At 40.2% G+C, this 25,313-nt stretch overlaps 1 protein-coding gene and 1 long non-coding RNA gene across 4 annotated transcripts in view; both read left to right on the forward strand.

Moving 5' to 3' along the window:
* Positions 1-25,313, forward strand: part of LOC142150173 (uncharacterized) — a 433,251-nt gene that overhangs the window by 76,108 nt on the left and 331,830 nt on the right. The window lies entirely within an intron of this gene.
* Positions 8,129-25,313, forward strand: part of PCDH1 (protocadherin 1) — a 142,389-nt gene continuing 125,204 nt past the window's right edge. For all 3 annotated transcript variants that reach the window (XM_075210003.1, XM_075210009.1, XM_075210008.1), the window contains exon 1: positions 8,129-8,606. In XM_075210003.1, the coding sequence (XP_075066104.1) occupies positions 8,549-8,606 (58 nt within the window). In that variant the 5' untranslated portion in view covers positions 8,129-8,548. The remainder of the gene's footprint in view (positions 8,607-25,313) is intronic.

The raw sequence follows: 25,313 nt of genomic DNA on the forward strand, positions 1-25,313 counted from the left end.
AAACTTCATGCAAACTAAACTGCCGTCGCTGTGTCTCTTCCTCCACTGATGCAGACGGCATCTGGGTGAGCATTAAAAGTAGGAAGCCACATTAACCCTTTTGTTGCCATAAGTGACCCCTGTGGTTGCTTTTTGCAGAACTTTTCTGTAAAACACAATTGAGGATTAGCAGAGCCTCCCCTGGTACATTCTCTCTTCATGACTGCATCATTGCCAGGACTGTTTTTGGGGTTCAAAGTTTGTTTGTTTTTTGTGAATGGAATCCCTGTTTTTTTAAAATATATTTATATTTTTTAATTTAGATGTAAATAAACGTTTATAGCTGAGAAAAAGAAGCTGCAGATGTCCTATTAAACATTACAATACAATGTTATGTCAGTGCATGTTAAATATGCATAGATTTAAAGTTTTTTTGTGCTAAGGAGCACAGTCCAGATTCTTGCCTTAAACTTTATTTTTGAATATAAACCTTTTTGAACATGAACCCTTCTAACACCGTTCTTGTTCAATATAATAATTTTTTTTTTTAATTAAAGCAGACCATTTAAAGTGCAGTAAAGTTTAATGTTCACCGGCTATACTTTATGTAGACAGCCCTTATAATTGCTTTAAAAGCGCCATGTGTTATGTGTTTGGATCCATCCCTGTAGCAAAGCGTCTTTGAATAATGTATTCAAATGTTGGCAAGTAGGATGTTTGTAGCACTAATGGAGGCATAATCACAGCCTTCTCCTAGAGCAAATCCCCTCTCGTTCTGTATTGTGATCGGAGTCAAAATTGGGGATAATTTATGTGCCATAGGGCTGTGTGGAGTTTTATATGTGAACAAAGCTGTTATTACGCTGGCAACTTAGTGCAGAGACCTTGAAGCAAAGGTGCCAATCACACAACCTTCCTCCCTTTGCTAAAGAGATTCTTCAGGTTTAACGCTTGACTGTCGTTTGGAGGTTAACCAGTAGGTTAAAAGCCTTGATCTCTCTTTCTATATATATACACAGTATATAGTATCCTAAATTTCCAGTGCTGGGTGCCTATAAAAAATGCATGTCCCAGAACTATATTGGTGCCTAAGCAGCCCTACAGAATTAAAATTTCATGGGTGTCCTGCTTAAAAATTAGGTCTGGTCACCTTATACCACACGTAGAATGGATATGTTAGCGTAGCTAATGAACTTATATCCAGGTCAGTAAAACATATTCCAGTAAGCCTTCTGTCACGTTTCCTCTACTTAAGCTATCAGCAACTCTCACACGTTCACAGTTTAGATAGGGGAACTAAAAAAAACAGCAAAATACTTGTTCACACAGCTGATCAAACTTCCATGACAGCAAAATGTTTTGGGAAGTGAGTTTTCCCTGATGTAGGGCACAGTAATGTTCTGCATCAGGCTTAAACTATACTGCATTGGTTTATAAAGCAGACACATGGTACAATTGCAATCGCCCCAAGAGACTTTTGTCATCATTATCATCATCATTTATTTATATAGCACCACTGATTCAGCAGCGCTGTACAGAGAACTCATTCACATCCGTCCCTGCCCCATTGGAGCTTACAGTCTAAGTTCCCTGACACACACAGACAGAGAGAGAGACTATGGTCATTTTTGATAGCAGCCAATTAACCTACCAGTATGTTTTTGGAGTGTGGGAGGAAACCGGAGCACCCGGAGGAAACCCACGCAAACACGGGGAGAACATATAAACTCCACACAGATAAGGCCATGGTCAGGAATTGAACTCATGAACACAGCGCTGTGAGGCAGAAGTGCTAACCACTTAGCCACCGTTATGATTATTTCCCAAATCGTAACGGGAGATATCTTTTCTTTCACAGTAGTTTTTAGCACATATACCATTTTTGAGAAATCAGCTATACAACGGTGCCCCTCCCTCTCTCTTGTGTATTCCATGCTATAACGTCATAGTCATCATTTACATTAGCTGTTGGCTGGGACTGAAAATTTAGTAACACAAATGGCATGAGATCGTAAGCAATGTTTGCTAAGAGCTGCTGCTGATGTCACAGAATGGAGCGCAGTGAGCATGCTGCTGCTAGTACATAGAACGTTAGCTTATTAAAGAGGACATTTAGTTTTCTTGATAAAAGTAATTTTACATAGCGCCTTGTGCTAACCCAACCTGTGCTGCCTCCGCCTGGGCAAGAATATAAAATATCTCTGGGTTGTATTCAAATGCTTGTTGCGTCACAGTCTTGAGAGTGCAGAGGAGGGAGCAGGAGCTGTGGAGGACTTAGATCTTTATAGGTCATACATAGGGGTCTATTTATTATGCTAATTTTCGCTTAACACCCCCCCAAAACAGAAGTTTTAGTGGGATATCCGCATTTTTAAGTATCTTATTGATTTATAACTAGGGAATCGTTGCAGATATCAGAGATGTCTGCTGCAGTCCCAATGTTATACACGTTCCTATGGGGACAGCTATTTTTCGTGATTTAACAAGTTCTGAAAATCAAAGATTTTCGGAATTTGTGCCCGATGGCTAACGCCATCTGAACATGGGAGAGCATTGCGGTAGCGGGATCTTCGGATCCCTCACCGTATCTTACCTGCTCTCTCCGGTTACTATCGCAAAGGAGGCCACTTTGCATTGGTGACCATAGAGGAGACAGGAGCTAGGTACACTTGTGTGTTCGCAGAAACAGCAGTTTATCGTTGCTGTTGTTCCTGCAGAAGACTTTTAATAAATGCTCATGATCTTTCATTCCTTGTCTTTGCGATAAAGAATGAAAATGATTGTGTAAAAATTATGCCAGTTAATAAATATGTCCCATAGTGCACTATATAATATGGGCTTTTTCTGGGAAATGACAGGTCCCCTTTAATATTAATGGATATTTATTATTTATTCCCACTAGAAAATGGCCCACTTCATGCAGTCATGTAAAAAGCTGATTTCAAAGCAGCCATTTAACAGTAGAAAATGTACCACCAGCGATGGAACAGTGCATGGCCGGGCTCTATTGATAATATCTGGGTAGGGGCCTGATGATGCCACTGATGCTTCCTGGAGCTTCTTGTGAATATGCGTGGCCAGCAGAATCTGGGCCCCTAGGGTCCACACCCCCTGCTGTTCCGCCACTTTTGGCACATAGAACACATTAGACCAGTGGTTCCCAAACTACTAATGTTTAATGAATTGTCACACACAAATTTTCATTTTCACATTATGATACTTTGGCAGTCGGGGGCAGCCATTCTGTGGGTCTGATCTAAGAGCCACAAAGTGCGTCATGTCGCCCTTTTCTAGTGACACATAAAAGCTGTCCGTGAAATACTCATTTGCATAGAATACCTCTCTAACTAGTACGACATTGGCAGCATAGAAGAAAAAAGGAGTCAGAAAAACAGATAAACAGCTTTAAAAAAAAAATCCTACAAAGCTGCACACGTTAGTAGTTTTAATATACTTTGGTTCATGGCGATGGCAAAACTTGGGATCCCTAATACCAGATACTGAGCTAGTTCACATTGCCCAGTTCATTAAGAGTGGTACCAGGTAAGCGCTCAGGAAGTTGGTGCTCTTGTGCTGACCTATTGAAGTAAAGGGAGGAGTGATTGCAAGTCACAGCTTCAGAGATGAATCAATCCCGTGTGACAGTAGAAGAGCGTTCCAAATTCACTTCAGTGGGTCAGCATGTTAGGGCTTTTCTGTCAAAGTACTGGTGTTCAAGTCGCCCATCTGACATCACCCTCGCTGAGCAAATTAACACACCCGTTATTTTTTTTATTTGTCAGTGATTAAGCAGCATCAGTGCAAACCTGAGATCGGAGATGATGTTTGAGGAAAGGAAAGCCTTGATTTGCAGCAAGTAACGGCATTGCAGTGTCGTTATTGTATTAATTTATTTATAAAGTGACAGACATATATCATAGCTCCTTACAATTGGGGAGATTACAAATTATGACACACAGATGAATTTACATATGTAAATGAAGTTGTTTTATAGTGCCAGTGGTAGATATACTTTAGACGAAAAGGAATTTGATTAGAAATCTGATTAATAATTAGCCACATGCTACAGTTAGACTGTGACATACAGACGTATATGTCATTATGCCCTGTCTAGTGAAGGCTACTGGAATAAGACTAGCTGGGAAAAACTTAATATACAACAGGCTTATATCGTCTACCTTATGCTACATATTTTATAGGATTACCAAGAGAAAGGCCTTCTTAGCCTTTGAAAAGGGATGCATTGGTAACAAGCTGGAAGAAGCAGGCTGATTTCATGCAGTGTCCTATAGGCTGCATCAGCAGATGAGCTGTGCGTATGGAAGCCTCCCTTACACGAAGATTTTGTACAGCTCTGTGCTGAGATTAAGGCAAATGATTAAAATGTGTGGACCTTTCTTATTAGAAATTTCAGTACATGTCTGTTAACTCAACGAATCGCACATTGTCTGCTTAAAGAGGCCTTGTCACCAGATTAACATATGGATTTAAGATACACATGGAGTATAGGATAGTAGAAATGTGTTTGCATGGTATATAACGTATCTAGATTGAGTCATGTTCAGCTTAGCTGCAGGGGATGTTGCTTATGATGTTATTACGTTTATGTCTTTACAAAGTAATATTCAAAAGAGTTTATCGTGATGTATTTGTCTGTACACAACCATAGATTGTGTTATGATAATCTAATTTTATTAAATGTTTTTAGTATAGATCGCGTGGGTGGTTTATGACCAGGACAACGCAGAAATGTGCATCTCCTTCTGCCCTCTTGTACACAGTTGTACATAAATACATGCGTACCAACAACATCCTAATATGTGATAGATCCTGTCTAAGGTAGGTTCTCTCTTTCTGAAGAAACATGTTATTGTCTATTGGAACCATAATCCTCTCTCACTTCAGTGATTCAGGTTTTAAAAAGTGCTGCATAAGTTAGTTATATTACATTACTTTCTCGTACAAATTCAACCTGTTTGTGCGCTGAAAATATACCGTGGACCCTAGCAAATGAATGACGCAGGTCCAGCTTTACCCAGTAGATTTTCTTTTTGTTCATTTATATATTATATCTGTAATCTGTTTGTTGTAAATAACCACTAATGTTTAACGAATTGTCACACACAAATTTTCATTTTTCACATTATCGGGGGCAGCCATTCTGTGGGTCTGATCTAATAGCCACAAAGTGCCTCATGTCGCCCTTTTCTAGTGAAAAAACAAGGCTGCATTTTCATAAATATTGGTTCAAACTACAAAATGGCTGCCTCCACTGTGACAGGCACACGGTGCACTTTAGTTGACAGGCTATGTGTATTCCGTTCAAAGAATCCCGACGGCGATGTCTTTATAATATATTCCTCATAAACACGTTGATGAAAACCATTTACTTCTGTTGCAAAGATAAAGAGCGGTGGATTATGAAAGAAAAATTGCATTATAGACAATTCATAAAAAGAAAAATCACTGGTTTACTTTCCACTTCAGAGTTTGGTACATTTTTGATGCTATGAGGTAATATTTCCTGAGAACTTGATTGCTGCAAAGCTTTGCATCCATTTGGCCAACTAACTGTTGTTTTAACCCCCTCAGTAGATACCTCTGGCATGCAGCTGGTTGCAGTACAATCATTAGCGGGCACATTACTACAGCCTCCACCCCTCCTGAACTCAAGAGATAATTAACGCTCTCAGCACCAAATTGAATTGCATCCACACCACACATCAGTCTCATCTGGCAGAGCAACGGTAATGCACAATATCTGCTCACTACAGAGCAATTAGAAGATCACAGCCCACAGCCATTTAGAATCCTTTTCCCATTCAGCATTAATGTAGAAATGTTGTTCCAGAATATTGAACGAGTATGAGATATTATATACAAGTCATTGAAATACTCAAATAGCATGTTTACCGTTTTTTCTTTCCTATCGCAACTGGGCTCAGATAAGACTACAAGCTGAATTGTGCTGAAAAGCTTTTTATTTTTCCCCTTCAGGAATGTACAGAAACTACAGATTAGCAGGGTCAGCCTCATTCAATCCTGGTTTTAGATTTCAGATCCAACAGCGATTTCCCAAAGAGATCTCGCCATGAAGCTGCTTACAACAACTTGTAGTGGGGGGACCCCTGTTGCCTGTAAGCCCTGGTCACTCAGCCAAGCTAGTAACATTTCCACAGAACCCTTTTGTGAAAATATCTTGTTGTTGGTTCTGTCCCAGACAAATGTACGACAACCCCTAAATATTCATGAACCCCTGTACAAAGGTGGATTTATATAGCAGATTTTCAGGTCAGCGTCGTGCGACGCTTTGCTGGTCTGTGCATCAAGTACTATGCAGAAATAGTTTTTTTTCCTTTTAAAAACAAAGATATGATTCTGACTGTTGCTCATGAAAGATTCTGATGGTGAGAAGGAAACAATCTAAATTTGGAAATACAAAATTGTTTATTTTTGCATGCGTTCACTCATTTTTAATGAATGCTGCTGGAGTTTAAAAAAAAATACAGCTCAGCTGTCAATCTTCCTAGAAGACAAATGGTGTGAGTCTGACTGGGTAATACATGTGCTAGGATATAGGTCTCCATGTCATAATGAAAGCTATGTGAGGTATATAGTTGCAGGGGCTATGTCCTGAGTCACTCTATGCTAGACCAGACTCTAGATCTGCCCTAATATATTTGTTGGAAGGACAATTGTCCTTTTTATTTTGCTTAAAGGTAAAATGGAGGTTTTTTTTTCTTTTTAAAATCTAGGTGTGTAGAATAATAAGATAACTAACAGTACTGCTTTGCCTCCTGCTGTATTCTTCTAGCATCCACATATAATGTATAGATCGAATGCCACTACCTCAACTAGTTTTGCCACCAGGAATCAATGTTAGCAGTGGCAGTCCTTCTCCCTCACTAGCGTCATTGTTGTGGCTTGATTTTCCAGTTTGGAGGGAACAGAATGAAGTGAATGTCAGCTAGTTTTACTGTTAAACAAGTTGAATTGTGTGTTTGTTTTCTTTCTATGGTTTCCCTCTCCAAGTAAAAGGAAAAAAAAAACGTGCTCTGTGTATTGTTGCCACAATCCCAGGGCTGGCTGCAGTGCACTTGTGGATAATCAGTTTCAAGTACAAATGGAGTAGTGTTTTGTGAGTGCCACACCCAAATTAGCAGAATCACACACACAACAAACTTTCAGATATCTCTGACAGAAGTGTGTGTGTTGCTGGCATCCTATGCTGGGTGCATAGCAGGGCCTTGTTTGGTAGTGGGGGGTCGAGGTGGATAAGCTTATCAACACTAGTCAACAAAGATTGTACAAACACCTTGGCAGCTATATTGTACCAGCAAATGGCGGTGCAATTTGGCTCCAGTGTCTGCTTTTGACAACATTGATGAGAATGTCTAGCACCTAAGGGCTCCTTCACACAGACCTTAAAAAAACAACATACATTAAAAGTGCAGACAAACCTTTGCACTTTGTCTTTCCTTCTAAGGGAACGTTAGAAGCGCACTCTCGAAGCTTCCCTACAGCACCGTGTACTATGTACTTAATGAATGCTCCCATAGAACTCCATTACTGTTATTATCCATTGCATTTTAACAAGAATTAACATAACTTCTGGATGTTAGATTTGATATCGGAATTGCAGTACATTAAAGCTGGTTAGAAAGTGCGCGTGTGTGCTTACATATTTTTTTTACTTTGGGGTCAAAGCGCATTTAATAGGCTTTATTAACAAGTTTTAAATGCTTAAAATGAATGTGTACAAGGCCAAACATCTATAATTGTATTGTTGAATGCAATGGCTGTGTTACACAGTCTTCAATGTTAAATCTCAATAAACTATTACTTAAAATTATATGAGTACTGTAGTTGGAAATGGTCCACATTTTACAACTCCTATCCAGTCAGTGTGTGTTTTTCCACCCATATAACATCACAGTACCACAGAATCAGACAGTGATTGTAACACTCTTAAATATTGCAATGAAATTATTTTTTTTTTCTTTTTCACTGAGAATCACGGTCGGTCTGTGTGAACAAACCACCACCACCCCCCTCCCCAGCATGGATCAAACAAGTACTGAAGGAGGAGGGGCTGCTAGCTTCTTGCCTTGTTTGTTAAACCACTGAGAGCTCACATTTGCAGAGTTGAGGCATGCAACAAGCACACAGCAGCTTTGCATTGAGAGACACAAGGAATAGATGCTCGCAGAGCAGTGCTGAGTGTTGGATGTGATAAGAATCAGGAGCTCCTCCTCCAGTATAGAGACACTGGAGAGGGAGAGAGAGAGGTGCTGGCTGCTCATACACATACAGCAACACACCGGGACGGTGGCTGGGGCTCTCTGCCCGCTCTGCTGATTTCTAGGGGAGCTGCCTGCACCCCATTGCGGACCTACAAGGAGTGGAGAGCCTGGGGGGGGTACTAGTGCGCCAGGAGGGAGCCCTGAAGTTCTCTTGTGTTTTATTGCTGTGGTTGGGTGGGCTGCTGCTGTGATTGTTATTTTATATCGCCGATTTCTCTGGGACTTGCCCGTGTGGATGTGACAGCGGCACCGGGAGAAGAGCAGCGATGAGGAGTCGGGAGAGCGGAGAAGGAGGAGGCGGCTGGAGGAAAGCTGGGGAGCCAGGTAAGGAACCCTAAAACTGAATCAGTGGAAGCAGAATCCCCCTTCTTGTAGCCTTTAACAACTCTCCTCTTATTGATCACTTAGTTGATACGTGTTTTGGGAACCCCAACATGTTTTGTATTGGGGGGGGGCATAGACTTTTAGTGGGTGCTGGGATCTGTAAACCACAGATGTGACAGCAGTGATGGGAACATATGGAGAGAAGAGCGCACGATGGAGCTAGAGCCACAGCTTGGGTGATATAGGGGTATCCTCGCCAGGAGCACCCCCTTTTGCTTTGCTAGGGCGTCAACCCCAAGGGAGATGGGTGGGGGTGCTGTGTCTAGTGGGATCTAAACATGTAGATTCATCCTTATTGTCAATTCTGTGATCCCAGTTGGGGGGGGGGGGGATGTAACCCCCAAAAATGGGCAGATACGTGGGTGTAAAGCATCTTTATTGGGGTAAAGAGATCCAAGCAGTCTACATATGGAGGAATGTCTGGGGAAAGTGCTGCAAACCGGTGAAGCCTATGATAGAATGTTAGAGAACCCTGTAACATAGAAGTGAACATGGGAAGATGTTCAAGCTGCACCGATCGTATGAAAGCGCTTCTCAGAGGATGTTCTGCTCACTGCTCCATCTAACCCCTTCACTGCTGCGTATGCCTTGGGCATCAGGGGGCCGGCTGGCATACACAGTGATAGAAAATCTGTGGGTAGGCTTGGGTAAGGGGTGATGCTGGAAGCAGCTTTTCCCATATTATTTTTCCACGCAGATTTGCAGACTTCAGGGGTAGTGATGTCCAATGATACGTATTATTGGGTGAATCAGTAATGGGGAAACCCCTGTTACTTCCACTCTGCAGCGCTTTTGCTGTGCCCAGTGACAATCCACAGGGATAGTGGGCGAAAATGACATTTAGCATTCTTGTACCGGCTCGGTGAGATGCTCTCCTGTTCTGGGGGGAGCTGTAGACTACACCCCAGTAATATGGATCATGCATACAGTGTGTAGTGGTGTCTGCTCTGGTGCTGCATGCATGATTGGGATGGAAGGAGTCTACAGGGCTCTGGAGAGATTCTGGGGAGACCCTACTCTGGAGAGATTGACGTAGGGGGAAGATGACCACTGCCTACATGTATGTCCACAGGTACATGCTCATGGACACTGTAGGGAGAGAAGGGCTCCTTTATACGCTTCCAGTAGTAAAATAAAAATGTGCGTAATAGAAATAGCCAAGGATATCCATATAAAGAGATGCTGTCTGCTAATTACGTAAGTCAATGTATACTGGTGGTATGGGGCTGGGTAGTAATTGAGCTGTACATAGAGTGGCAGTGTTGGACCCTCCATGGGTTTTTAGGATGTGTAGCGCGCTAGGTGGCTATTCCTTGCGCTAAAGACGCAGCCGGTGTGCAGACTAAAGGGTTGTGGGATGTAAAACGCGGGGAGATTGCAAGCCTACATGGATACACTGAGCCGGGATAAAGCCCAGTGCTTCCCCCGGCTTTGCACTCCCGGTGGCGGGGAGCGCAACTGCACCATCCCTGCGCCTGCGAGAGACTTTGCGGAGATGCCTGCAGGTGTCCTATGAGCACTGATTCAGCTGGTCTCGTCTGGGTGGGAGTAAGAAGTGGGGGGTTTTCTTGCAATGGGTAGATTGAGTGTACTGGTTATAGCCTTGAATATATTAATGCCACTTCCCTAGCACACTACTTCAGAATGTAAAGCTCTATCTACAGTCTTTACTGAATGCAGTGCAACTTTCCCCTCCTTACTCCTTTTAATTTGTGTCTTTTATTGGACAAGCTGCTGCATAATATCAGATGTTTTATGCCTTTCTCTCTGTATTTAAAACAGCCCTTCTTACATTACCCACTGGCAAGTTGGCTAAAAGTCTTGTTTAATCAGCGAATGCCATTAAAATAAACCAGTCTGGCTGTCATAAACAGTTCCTATGACTTGGCACTTAAGAAAACGCACCAGATCTGTGCCATTATTATAAAGGTAATGGATATGTGGACATAACACAGATGGAGTAGTGAATTAAGGGGGGCACACAAGCATATGGACAAGAAACTGTGACACTGCCTTCCCCCCTATTATATCCCTATCATATAAAATAAAGTGACTGTTGTAGTTGATTTATCATGGGGTGCACTTTTCCTGCGATTTATGCCCATTTCAACCACTGTCTTTAGATTCCATATGCACAGTACAAGTGTTGACTTATCAAGACAATTTGTACTGGTTGACGAAGATAAAAACATAAACCAATCAATTAAACATGCTGGGTTTACTGCAGGAATACTCAATTATCCCACCGTAACTAATTTGTTCATAGTGTGTATGTATATATTGATAGTTATCCTACATTTATCTGGTAATTTTAAATGCCATGAGTCATTTATTTTTTTTCTCATCATAAATCTTGGTTTATAATACTAGTTGATTTTTTTATTTTTAGTAACTATTTGTATGGTTCAAAACAGAACGCAGGTCAACCCTCCATATTAGTATTTACATTTTTTTTTTATTATTATATTTTATGCAGTGTTTATTTTTTGTGTAGCTTTATAGCATATCTTCTCTCTTTAACCCCAGGAACTAATGATGAGCACAAAATACAGCACCTGCTATATCACACTCCTGCTACATTAAGTACCTGCCTTGCAGATGGTTACCTTCTTTCATGACACATTTTGTGTGACTCCAATAAGCCTCTAGACTTAAGATACAAGCACATAAGCGGAGACTTTGATGAAGTTTAAATTAAGCTGTAACTCTTTCTTGCCCACTTAAAATTAACGTAGTACATATTGCATCTGGCTGCACCTCATCAGATTATTATTTTCTAATAATGGTGTGAGTAATTTTTCCTGATTTGTGCATTCTATTGCAGTAGCTGGATTGACTGCTCCAGTCATTCTGCATGTGTCAACAAGAGGTTTATATCACAGTAACGTATTCCATATCTTAATCCTCTTGATGTCTATAATGGTACCTGGAATAAAACACACTGTGGTGAAAGAGATTGAAGTGTTGGTCAGTGGCACAGGTCACACCTATTTTTTTTTTTTTTTGGTGTGTGTATCTACACACAATCGTACATCTTCTCTCAGCATCATGTCACAATTTCTCTTGCTTTTAATGAATGTCTGGCTCAGCTGCAGACTCTTTAGAACTGGCAATCCTGCCTATCGCTGAATCTCCTACTCTAGTCTTCTCTGAAGTAAGATGCTCACGATCAGCCTTGCAGTGCTGTGTTTTTTAGCCTTGCCAACCGAGAAATGTTCTCGACTTGTTTTATTACCCGGTCCATTTGTATGTGTATATATAATATTTTTTTTTTATTTTTTTTTACACACACACACTGAATACAATGCAGGATTAGAATGCGTAGCACAGCAAGTATTGATCTTTGTAGATTTTCTTTTTCCCCTAAACGAACTGCACACGTTTAACACTAAAGGTTCTTATCCATATTGTGATCCATATAGTGTCTTAGTAAACATCTTGTTCTGCTTTTTTGAATCGGAGCATTGTTGCGGTTTCTCATCCAATTTCCAAATGAATGGGAATTATTATATATTGAGGTTTGGGTGGAATTTGTGCCACTACTAAAACTTGATTTACACCAAATAATGATTGTCAATTTGTCTAGCAATTATCTGGTGACTACACCATTCCACTTGTGCTCAGCGGCAGTCAGTCAGACTGTGTTAGAGCGGGCTGGCTAATCGTGGCCGATTTCTGTTCTGTCTCTGCCAGTAGAATAAAGCAAAGAGGATTATTCAGAGTAAACATGATGTTTTTGTTTATTTATTTTCCTTTTCCCTTCAATTCATTTACAAAAGTCTGATAGATCTGTCAGCTTTGCTTTGTGACGTATATAGATGTTAAACCTATGTGGTATAGATTGGTTGGGCTTCCCGTCACCCCAAATAGCAAAAAAATAAAAAAGGTGTGGGAAAAGTTAAGGCAGACAGACTTGCTTTTTGAATTTAAAATAAGGGGTTTCAAATGGAAAGGAAGATCAGAGAGAGCGAGAGAGAGAGAGAGCGAGCTAGTGTGGTTGAGAGACTCTCGGTGAACGTCAGTGATGCAGCAACCGAGATTCACTTAACACTTGTTGTGTCGATGCACAACCTCAATCTATGTGCATATAAAATAGCAAACCCCTTCTCTTCTGTTACCTGTGGCTTGTATTCCCCAACCTACCCTTCCCCATCCCTAGTCCTCACTGCCCCACCATTAACATCCATAGCATTGCTAAGCAGTAATTGTTATAGAATCTGTACATTTGCAAACTAGCTTTTGTGTAAATAAACGAGACCTCTATGCACAGTCATTTATTTTTTAAATCGTTGCTGTTTTGATTGCAAAATGACATTTTTTATTTTATTTTGAAGCTGTATCAAGTCTGTGTCTTTGTTGTACTTGGAATACATTAATGTATTTTATGTGTTTCACCCCACCATATTATTGGATAGAAATTTTTAGCATTCTGCTTGTTGGAAGCTGTATGTTTTTTTTTGTTTTTTGTCTCTCCCTCCCTCATACACTATTTCATGATCTGCGGGTGTTTCTATGCATGATGCCAGAAGGCAGCCAGCACAGTATGGAGAATCTGCTACAATGAAGCGTGATTATGTATGTAATTGAATAGTAGGCACACTTCTAATGTACTGTTATAATGGATGACAGCAGCTGACTTGCTCTATTGCCGTGTAAGAGCTGTGGATGCATCAGAGCAAGCTGTGTATATTTTATGTTATTTATTTTCTTGTCTGCAGCCCATGAAATAGTATAATGGATGGTCCTTTTTTTTTTTTTTTTTTTTCTAGTGCATGTTCTGTAGTATTGCAAAACGCCTGGCTGTATTGTGACAGATGACTTGATTCATTCAGTATTGGTCATTTGTAGGATACCTACTGATGTGAATGAGTTCTCTGTACAGCGCTGCAGAATTAGCGGTGCTATATAAATAACTGCTGATGATACCTAGCCACCAAGTGCATATCCCCCCTTACCCTCTTTACTATCCCAAAAGTGTGGCCTGATCAGTCTTTACTGCACAGACATTGGCAAATGACATATCCAATATATTGGATAATACTGGTCTTGTACCTGTTCATGGATGTGAATAAAAGTTATATTTGAGTTATCAGCACCTTAGGTGAGTAATGTGGAATTAGGCTGCCTTTCAGGCACTTGTTAGAGAATTTCACAACTTGAACGGTACAAACTGTCTTCCCAAATTTTTTTTTTTTCCGGGTGCTTCGGAGCTTGGTTAAGCTAACGTAGTGGCATTGTGCGCTGCTCATTCATCTGGGGGTATTATTAAAACATTGTGTGACATGAAAATCTAATCAATGTAATTGCAAACCTTAAAGTAATGGGTGAGTAAAAAAAATAAATCCTAAACATCCCAGTAAACAATTAAATAGCATGAAAGAGCAGAAGTACATTTGGCTGGTTTTTTTTTTTTGGTGTTTGTGTGAGGTGCTTTGTGTATTACTATCCTTGAGCGATAAATGCCTGTTACGAGCGTATATGTTTGTGTTACACTCTGCTTTTGACTGGAACACCAGTTTACAGTTCCTGAGAGAGTGTCAGATAATATGTGAACACATAATTGCAAGATGATTATTTTTTTCCCCCTCTCCTGATTTGTTTTTCTTTCACACCAGTAGTGATGGGGATAACCTGTATTCTTTCGAACAACCACTAGGGGCAACATAGTCATTTAACAGGTGGGCAGCAGCCCTGTCAGTTCTGTCATTTTATCTTTTTAAATAAAAAAAAAAAAAGGTTATTTTTTAAAATTTATATGCACATCTTTTAATTTAATTTTGCAAGTTGTCAGCGCCACCCAACAGAAGCTTTAAACCAGCAATAATCCTTTCAGGCTCCCTAGAAATGACCTTGCGTTTATAAGTGATCACTCAGACAACCTTTTTTACATTTATGTGAATAAATGTCAAGCGTTGTAAAACTGTAGCTGTTTGACCGTTTTAAAAACAGATGTTTGCTGAGAGCTTGAGCGTAAATGAGAGTAGAAGAAGCCTATAAAACCTGCACTTTCAAATGAGGAAAGGGGAATGCTGGTTTAACTCCCTCATTCCCAGAAGCGACAGCTTTGTCTTGTAGCCTCTATCTGCAATGTCCAGGAGTTGACGTTAGCAGACTTCACAATATTGATTGAAATATTGTATGTAATCATGTGCTAAACAAAAAACAAAAAAAAGCTCTTTTTCACCCCCTTTCACTCTCCTTAAGAATACTAAAGTTCCCCAGCCACCCCCTCTTAAGTTAAAATCTTACTTGGCTCCATAGTAAAGGAAGAAGACACTAAAGCGATTTTCTATACAGCTAATTGTTCACAGTAGCGTGTTGAATTTGTCACAAATCGCCCCCCCCCCCCCCCCATTTGTGTAAATTGGGCCTTCCTGTCACTTCCCCACCAAAAGTGACCCCCCCTGTAGGACCACAAGGGGTGAATGTTGCAAATGACAGATTGTTATTTTGGTGGTCTTGCAGTACAGTACTATCCAATCCTTTGTTTCCCAGATACCGGAGTCTTCAGTTTGTGAGACACTTTCTGGTGCGTAGACTTTAATCTACTACTGAATGAAATATTGCTCTGTTTTATATTGCTATACGTATCTTTTATTGTCTTAATGAGAAGCATATTGACGGTGGGTTTTTCGTGGTGATATGAGGCAATGATTCTGTATGTTAAATACCTTTTTATATATTTTTTTTTTTTTTCTGCTTTCAGGAATACTGCATTGTATATGTCTGTGCAGAGACTTGCAATATTTCACATACGGTCGAGTGCTCTTTACATTTCATGTTTAATCACTCAAACTAGCTTCTGAAAGTATTTTTTTAAATGTCCACTTAGCCAGGACTGGACAAATTCTGAGAGCCATTGTCAAAATAAAATACAACTGGTGTGTAACTTTTTGCAATGCTCTTTGTACAGCTCAAGAGATGCACATCTATCTGCCTTAGTTCTTTTAAAGAGACGTTGTTCATAGATGGGATATTCTTCTCGCTTAGCCATGATGTTGCAATAGATGATAGAAGCTGTTGAACAAACTTTTTTGGATTTAATACGTTTCTGTAATGTCTATCTTAGTGTAAAAATACATACGTACACGTCCTGTATATTGAGCATCGCTGGTTGTCGGAAGTCCACATCCTTTGTGCTATCGATGTCCGGGTCTGTAACATCTATTCTCCTTTTAGTTGGGCAACAGACCTCGCACACATACAAGCTGAGACCTGCCTCCCACCACGATCTACGACTCTTGGATTCTTAGAAGCTGTAGTTCCGATGCCTGAAGGCAGACTGTGCTTAAGGTGTAACTAAATGGCTATTTTAACACTTTGATGAATGCCTGAACATCACAATGACTTTCGCTGATTAGAGAGAATTACAAGGCTTTGACAACCTGCTATATGGTGGAAGAATAAGATACTGTTTTGATAGTTACAGAATCCAGTAGTTCTGTGTTTGTTTGTTTTTTTTCTTTTATTTATTTTTCTTTTATTTATATTTTTTTTGTATATATAAAACAATGGGCTTGGTGGAAGCAAATGAGGAAGGAGGTTTTATTGTAACTGGGGCACAATTTTGATTCATGTTAACGGAATAGAATATACCAGGCTGGCCATTGTTCTGTAGCTCTTGGTGGCGAGTTAGTTCTTTTAACTAACTGTTCTTAGTTGTTGAGTGTCTCTTATTGTGCACTGACTGAGTTACTCGGTTTGCAATTGTTTCCTTTCATTAAATAAGATGGATTTCTTTGAACAATAGTGGCCGGTCATTGACTGACTGGTCACACGGTGGTGGGGGGGGAGGATAGAGTTTGCGAGCAATGTGAATTAGAGGAAGAGGTTTGAAATGGTGTTAAATGCATGGGGTTTCTTCAGTATTCTGTTAATTATATTTTTAATTCCAGTGCAGGTTGGATTGGTGACTTGCTCAGTAAAGGTCTTATGTCTGCTGGCTTTTTTTTGGGGTGGGGGGCGATTTAAAACTAGGAACCATTCTTTCTAGTGCTACCATACCCATTGGCGGTTTTACTTGTGTTTGAATTGCGTCTTTTCGTAATGCCAATAAAAACTCCTCAAATGCATCTGACATCTTTTTACCACTAGTAAAACGCCAGCAGGTATGTTACCATGTGGCATTAATTAGGCTTAGAATTTTGACATAAACTATGACGTGCATGTGTCATGTCTATAATTGCCACCTTTCTGTTTGTATCCCAAATACAGTGACTCTGCCAATCGCAATGCACTGAAGTCTTTATTTTACTTTGGGTTAGTGTGTGGTGGGGGGGTGAATGTATATAGATTGTCAGTGGAGAATAGTCTTCAGCATTTGGACCATCTTAAATATTGAATCTTTAAGTATTTGGTAGTATATTATTTTCCAGCTGACTTGTGTAACAGGCTTCAAGCACACAACAGCATTAGGTAAGGATCTACTTTCTGCCCCAATCCAATGCAACTATAATAAGAATATACTGTTAGTGCCCCAATAAATCTGGGTAATTATTATCTGTAACACAAGAGGGGTAACTCACCCTCTTGCATTTTATACAGGTTAGCCCTGATATTTATATAGATAGACTTGTCAGGGCAACATTTCAGGTGCTAGCCACCGAAAACTGGCTAATGCTGACATTGACTGTTTTTTTTTTTTTTCCCCACTGTCGTTTTATTTCCAAGAACCATTTTTACTGATTTAGTGGGAGGTAAGAGGATGTTGCTTGCTTGACAAGCCAGCCAGTAAGTCATTTTATGTGTGTTCACTGTAATACATTGGTTAACATATGCCACACAATTTATTTCCAATAGTATATTTTTTGACTGACATCCATATATATATATATACCTATGCAGAGAATGGGAGACCACAGTATGTCGATCAGGCTCGTATAGAAGCCGGTCACTGCAAAACAGTGGTCTCTGGGGCTATACAGCGAGAGACTGTATAATATGTTGCCATGGAAACACAGCCTTGCTTTGACGCTAGGTGGAGAGCCTGTCAACGTATTGGCATCAAAGTGGTTAACCCGTCCTAGACGGAATAAAGTTCACGTGTAATGTATTGCAGGGCGATTCATGTATAGTTTACCTATTGCATCTGTATGGGTTTTTTTTTATTTTGAAGCATGAATTATTTTTCAGAAGGGAGAGACTTTGTAAATATTCTGTATAGCTCTCCAGGACTCTGCTCACATAAGAAATGTTGTTACATGGTCAAGGTTACTTATTGCTTTCTGTGGATACAGTATAATGGTTTAAAATGGCAGAAATGACTAATGTTTAAAGCATATTCTTCTATTCTGCCATCTGTGCAGTGGATTTCCCAGTATTAACCATCTTTTGTTGCCATGCTAGATTTTTCCTGCTGATTGGTGGAGCTCCTACTGTAGGTGCCCATCTGTGTAGCAATTTTGGCCTCTGTCTGTCCCCCTTACTGTAGTTTTGTGCTGGTCCTCTGTGGCACTGTGGTTAGCATTGCTGCATCACAGTGCTGGGGTCATGGGTTAGATTCCTACCTGGGCTCTATCTGTAGGGAGCTTGTCCGTTCTCCCCATGTTTGTCTGTGTTTCCTCCGGGTGCTCTGGTTTCCCATCACACTCCAAAAACATACTGGTAGGTTATTTGGCTTCCGACAAAATGGACCGTAGTACGTGTGTAGTAGGGGACTAGACTGTGAGTGACATGAATTCCTTCATATTCTTTGTAAATCGCTGGGAAACATGATTTGCTCTATACAAATAAACAATTATAATATTGTCGACTTTAGTTTTAATATTGCTCTGCTGAATCTTGTAGTTTGTGCCCTCCACACTTGTGGAAGAGTTGGTGTCGCTTTTTATACTACTTTTTTTTGGCTGGTAGACACTCGGTCTTTCTAGACATTTCAGTGCTTAAAACTTTAAGTTTACGACGTCTAAATTTTTCTTTAATCCTGTAATAATCAATATGAATACTTCCTTTAGCAGGGTATTTTTAGAAGGTGTTGGAAGACATTGGTTGCGGTCCGTGGCTATATTTTTTTTTTTATGTGTACGTGCTCGAAAATGAGACATTAAATTGCTCAGTATTCACTCCTTGTGTTTTCTCTACTAAAAAACGGGGGTGTTCGTTTCAGCAAGGAGTGTGTTAAGAAAAGGAGATTGGTACGTTTATCTAGAAACTAGTAGATAGAGGCTATTTGTAACTAGTATACATGAAGCATAGGTTTCTAGTTACAGGCTGCGTCTATGCAGGTGAGGGGTGCATTTTAATAAGGTCTGAAGTCATTTATAAACAAAACGTCTCTTATGGGTCACTAAGGTGTAAAAAAATAAATAAAAATAAAATAAATAATATGTTAGACCTGTAAATTACTGTGTGCTGTTAAGGGGCAGGTGTTCCTGTAGTCAACAAATTGTGCTTCCCATGGATGGACCATCAGTAATGTTGGGATTATTATGGGATCTGTTGCTGCTATCTGGTAGAATGGAACTTGCCTAGAGCCTCTTTCATTTAGGATATCAGACTTCATATCCCTGTTGCACCTGTGTTAACCAAATTGTTCTGAAAAGGTTCCTAGAAGAGTTTGATTCTATTGTTTTTTTTGTTTGTTTTAAGTTACTCTTCTAGCTCTTTGTAACCTTTTGAGACCTGTTTGTTTTTCTTGGACGTGTTCTTGTCTGCTAATGGGCCTGTAGCCCAGATCCGTTGAATAGAGCGATAGTAAAACAGTCGTCCTTCCGGGAGCTATTTAGAGGTGGTCTTGTTGTTAATTTAAGAATAGTCACGTTGAAACAGTCCAGCTTGAAGGTGAGCAGTGACTGATCTGGCTCAATCCCAGACAGTTGCTCCTGCTTTTGTTATCATGTACTGGAGATCAGACCTTTCACCTCTGTCAGTCCATTACATGGATTTAAGGTCATAGTATTCAGTAGGGGTCTGTTATTTAGAAAGAAGGTAATCCTCTGAGTATGCTACTGATAAGGGAGGTAATGCAGTGCGTAGATGGCCTGTTTTCTCAAAACTTTTCACATATTCTCATGACCAATAAATGCACCTTTTATATGGGGCTGCGTTTTTATGGTGGTTGTATTTTTGTAACAAAAGCTTTGGGGGAGAATACAAAAAAAACTAATTTGTTTTACAAAATATAGTATTTCTTGGTTTCCCTGGAAGGCTTAAATGCTGGAAGCTCAGTTTGTTGGGTTTATTAAAACCTTTAATTGCACAGGTTTAGGGGCAGGTTCAGTTGGCCGCGATGATCCTCAGAACATTGTGGGACCGCGTTTTTTACTGTTACTACAGTAAAAATTAACTCCCTTTTGCTTGCACATCTATGGAATATGAGCAAAATAAATAAAACAAAAAATTAATCTGCCTTTTTACGGAAGCGCCTTGTGCAGATTTGGTTTTAGCAATTGAATCTGCTTAGAGTCTAAGTTGGCTAGATCACCTCACAGAGATCACCTTGTCACTGGTCTATCATGGCAAAGCTACCACTAGGAATCTCTGCCTGCGTACTACAACTCCACTTTATACAATCTGAAAGCATAGGACATCTTTCAACTTTTTGTACAGTGCATTACCTTTGCCGACAATGAAGAGGTGCAGAGGAAATCGCTGTGAACTGTGTATGAGATTAGGTACAAGATTGTCAGATTTCAGAAAGCTTTCTGCAGAGTTAGAGCTTCTGGGTACATGAAATTTTCCCAAAATAGCAAAAGTAGGATTGGCTTAAATGTAAAGATTAAAAAAAAAAAAAAAAAAAAAAAAAAAGGAACCAGCTTCCCTGTCAGCTGTCTCTAAGCAAGTTCAGGAGCGCTGGCTGCGTTGCCAAAGGTCATCGCTGTCAGCCAGATGCACTATTTCTGTGCCTGTCATCAGAAATTACCAATGCCCTGGTCCTTTCTGACAGTTGGAAGGCCTCTGTAGTGTGCTATGAAGTTAAAGATATTGCTCCCAAAAAAAAAAAAGTTTAGTATTGGCACACACACACACACACACACACACACACTCACTCTTCTATGGTTTCTGTTATATTAACCGTATTGGTAGAGTCCTATTTTTGCTGTCCATCTCAGAATACTTAATTGAAAATTTATTTTTGGTAGCATTATAATAAATGCTACATTTTTTTAAAAAAAAAAAATATAGATATATCTACCAATCAGCCACAACATTAAAACCACTGTCTAATATTGTCAGTCCCCCTAGTGCTGCCAAAAAAGCTCTGACCCGTTGAGGCATGGACTCCACAAGACCTCTGAAGGTGTCCTGTGGTCTCTGGCACCAAGACGTTGGCAGCGGATTCTTTAAGTCCTGTAAGTTTCATGGTGTGGGCACATCCCACGGTTCGATGGGATGTGGGGAATTTGGAGGCCAAGTCAGTGCTTTGAACTTTGTCATTTTCCTCAAACCAATTTTTGCAGTGTGGCCGGGCACATTATCCTGCTGCAAGACTCAGGACCCAAGGCTTCCCACAAAACATTGCTCAGAGCACTAGAGCTCATACTGGTGCCATCTCTTCCCCAGGTAAACGACGCCCACACACCTGCCCATCCACATTATGTGAAAAGAAAACATGATTCATCAGACCAGGTCACCTCCTTCCATTGTTCTATGGTCCAGTTATGGCGCTCACATGCCCATTGTAGGCGCTTTTGGTGGTGGACAGGGGTCAGCATGGGCACTCAGACCGATGTGCGGCCACGTAGCCCCATAAGCAACAAGCTGTGATGCACTGTGTGTTCTGACACCTTTCTGTAATACAGAGGAAAATCCCCCAGCACACTGCTATAGCCAGCAAAGGACCTGCCATTTCAAGCACCTGCTATGAGCCTATAAATTGATTGCGCAACTTCCACTTCTGTCCCTTTCTATAATAACCAGCATTAACTTTTTCAGCAAGGTGTGCTACAGTCGCTCTTCTATGGTTATTGGACAGACGGGGTAGACTTCGCTGCCCACGCACATGGTTGTTCATGACCCCATCGCCAGTTCACCGGTTGTCCTTCCTTGGGCCACTTTAGGTAGGTACACCCCACAAGACCTCCCATTTTGGAGATGCTCTGACCCAGTCAGCTAGATATCACAATCTGGTCCTTGTCAAAGTCACTTGGATCCTTCCGTTTGCTCATTTCTCCTGCTTCCAACAAATTAGCTTAAAAAAACTGATTGTTCACTTGCTGCCTAATATATCCCACCCCTAGACAAGTACGATTATGATGAGTGGTTTTCAGTGCTTTTAATGTTGTGGCTGATCTTTAATATATATTTTATCTCTTTGAGGAGCCTGGGGAAAATGGCGGCACAGTTTTGTTTAGCACTGTGGCTAAGTGGTTAGCACTTCTGCCTTACAGCACTGGGGTCATGAGTTCCATTCCTGACCATGGCCTTATCTGTGAGGAGTTTGTATGTTCTCCATGTGGTTGCATGGGTTTCCTCCGGGTGCTCCGGTTTCCTCCCACACTCCAAAAACATACTGGTAGGTTAATTGGCTGCTCTCAAATTGACCCTAGTCTGTCTGTCTGTGTGTGTCTGTGTGTTTGTTAGGGAATTGGGACTGTAAGTCCCAATGGGGCAGGGACTGATGTGAGTGAGTTCTCTGTACAGCGCTACGGAATTAGTGGCGCTATATAAATAAATGGTAATAATACCATATGGCATATATGTGGCTATCTTTCAGATGTCATGTCCTTTAACGGTGTATACCCATCAGTTAGTTTCTATGAATTCAGTGTTGTAACAGTGTATTCAGCTCTCCTGTTTGTTTATTTTATTTAGTATTTCCTCTCACTCTAGTTATTTACATAAATATATAAAACATGTTTTTCTTTTCAACCATGTTATCTGTTTTTATGTCCACATAACTCTTCCCAAAAAAAAAACTACAAAGAGCTGCTTCCCTGTAATTGTTTCTGTGCTGTGTGTGAACCTTCTGTTACAGCTTAGTGAAGCAAAAACATTTTTTTTATTCCCTTCCAACCCCCCCCCCCCAATAGTAATTTAGAAATACCTGAGGCTCAGGAGTAGATCAGACAATTACAACCAAGGTCACACCAAGGACTACTACAAGTTTTATCCAAGGGTATTTCACTTAACTCTGTCAAAGCCTGTCTAAATCCTCTGGATATTATAGGGACCACATAATCCAGCAATAGATGCCGCTATGGCTGATTTAAGATGGACTTTGGCCAGCCTGAAATGTATCTGAAGAAAGAACTGTGTGTGAAATCCTGTCAATTATCTTTTAAACATTAACAAGTGGATGTAGATAATAAACACTTTGGCTATAGGCTGGCACACCAGAATATTTGGCATGTATTGGAAAGAGGGAAAACGTTAGTCTAATCATGCATACTTGACAACTTTTTGGAGAACGGGTCATGTGACAAGTGTAGGGGGAGGCGTATAACCATAGCCATAGCCCCCTACTATTAATATGAAAGCTGACATTCGTGGCATTGACGAGAGGAGGTGTGGCTTAATGGCGCAATCACATCATTAAGCCCCACCTCCACAAGTGTCCAGGAGGTTTCTTACTCTTACGGGAGTCCGGGTGGACTCCCCAAAACTTCAGGATTCTCTTGGAAAATCCGGGAGAGTAGGCAAGTGTGGCCTAATGTTTGTGTTCACATGACTGAGGGTAGTATTCTGGCAACTATCAAAATCTGTTTTAATTATATTTTCTTGTGCTGCCAGCTAGCGAACAATCCTGTATTTTGAAGATTATCCATTGTTTGGACCAGTGGTCAAAGTAGACATTTTGTGGTACCACTGTATACACCCCACTTTCACCACTGCTTTGGACACAACGGAAGCGGCCATTTTGTGTGCGTTGCACATTTGTTCTTGAGAACGCAGCTGTTCAGCTTGCTATATGCCAGTGTCTGACAGGAAGTTGCCATAGTGAGACCACCGAATCCTAGTGAATTGATGGGCAGTATTCGTATGACTGGAACAGCCCGTAAGATGGCTGCCTCTTCTGTGTAGGAAACAAATAAGTTTCCCATTTCACTGTTGCAAACAAACAGTTTATAAATTTTAAAGCTTTTTTTTTTATAAAATATATATATATATATATATATATATATATATATATATATATATATATATATATATATATATATATATATATATATATATATATATATATATATATATATAATTTACACATTCACTACCTGCAGATGGTCTGCTTATTCTTCTTTTATACTTCTGCTTAAAGGGCCAGATCTAATAACGTGGTGCAACAGTGCCTATAGCAACCAGTGTGCCATGCTTTAGTTAAACTTTTTTACTAGACTGATCGAATCTTACTGCTGATTGGCTACTTTGGGTTAATGTACTGTTGCTTCGAATTATCGGCTCACCTAGTACAAGTTCATGCTTCACTTGTGAACTTTTATCTGGTAATGTGTAATTATTTCTACAAATAAAATATGAATGCTAATAGACTGAAATGAAGTACAGAGTTTGCAAAAAAAATACAAATTGTCATCCATATTGGATTTAGTTATAATGTATTTTACCAGGAAAAATGTAGTAAATTGTAGTTTTATATAAATATATTAAAAAAAAAACAACACATTTTTTTCTGTTCTTCTTTGGAAAGCATTCAGATATATGTTCAATGAATCCTTTTAAGCATCACCAGTTGCCTTTCATGGATATCTTAGGCTACACTTCAAACTTGATGTTGTACTAGAGGCAGGGGCTCACCTGGTTGCCTGAACAATATAATCTGTGAAACGCTATTGAAATGAAAACAATACTTGCTCCTAAATCTGGTTTGTTCGCTTTTTCTCCCTGTTGCAGGTTTGGACCCCCCATGTTTGCTTTTATACCAGCCTGTGGTCTGTGCACATGTGCGCACTAAGCATTGCCTTAGTCAAGTCTTTTGTCTCACAGTTGTTCTCACAGCTGCCTCATATGTTCTAGCCCGCTCATGGGAAAGGTGTGTAACAAACTGGTCGTCTGTAATATATTTCAAACCTCCCAAACACAACTAGATTTGTTATTTGTATATGGATTCCCTGCTGTAATGTAGCAGTCTGGGTACCCTGTGGCTGCAAATTGTATGCATTTATAAATGTACACATCCGATGCGCACAAGTGCAGAACTATGTGGTCTATTTATTAACGTTTGGTGGTGAGGATGATTTTGTATTGTCTCTCATCACGGTGATATAAAATCGCCTGTTGCAGTAATTGTACAATTAAAGTCTCGCTGAGGCAGCTATCGCTCTGCGTTGCTGGCCCGGAGTGGTAACTGTTAACTTACTGCTATGCTGGGATAGACTGAGGGGATATGTACATGCGTGACCTGGCTAGCTAGTTCGTACATGTGCAGTGCAATTGAAAAGCCAGACTTGGGTTTCAAAAACACAAATTTGCAAAAAAACAAAACTTTATTCTTTGAATAAAGTATCTTTTTTTTTTTTTTTTTCATGATTTATTTTAGTTATCACCCTCTTATGGCCGTACATGTACCGCTGTGATGTTTGTTAAATATACTACCTTGTGCTTTAGATGAGGAAGCTATTGCTGGTGATGACCCATGGTTTGAATTCTCTGTTGATATATTGGAGGCTGTTTAAGGCACATTATACTCATGATTTATTAACAAGACCTAGGGATATATTTACGAACATAGGCTCAAGTCCCATTCCTAGGCCA

This window comes from Mixophyes fleayi, chromosome 4, assembly GCF_038048845.1.
Source record: "Mixophyes fleayi isolate aMixFle1 chromosome 4, aMixFle1.hap1, whole genome shotgun sequence".
Classification (NCBI taxonomy): Eukaryota; Metazoa; Chordata; class Amphibia; order Anura; family Limnodynastidae; genus Mixophyes; species Mixophyes fleayi.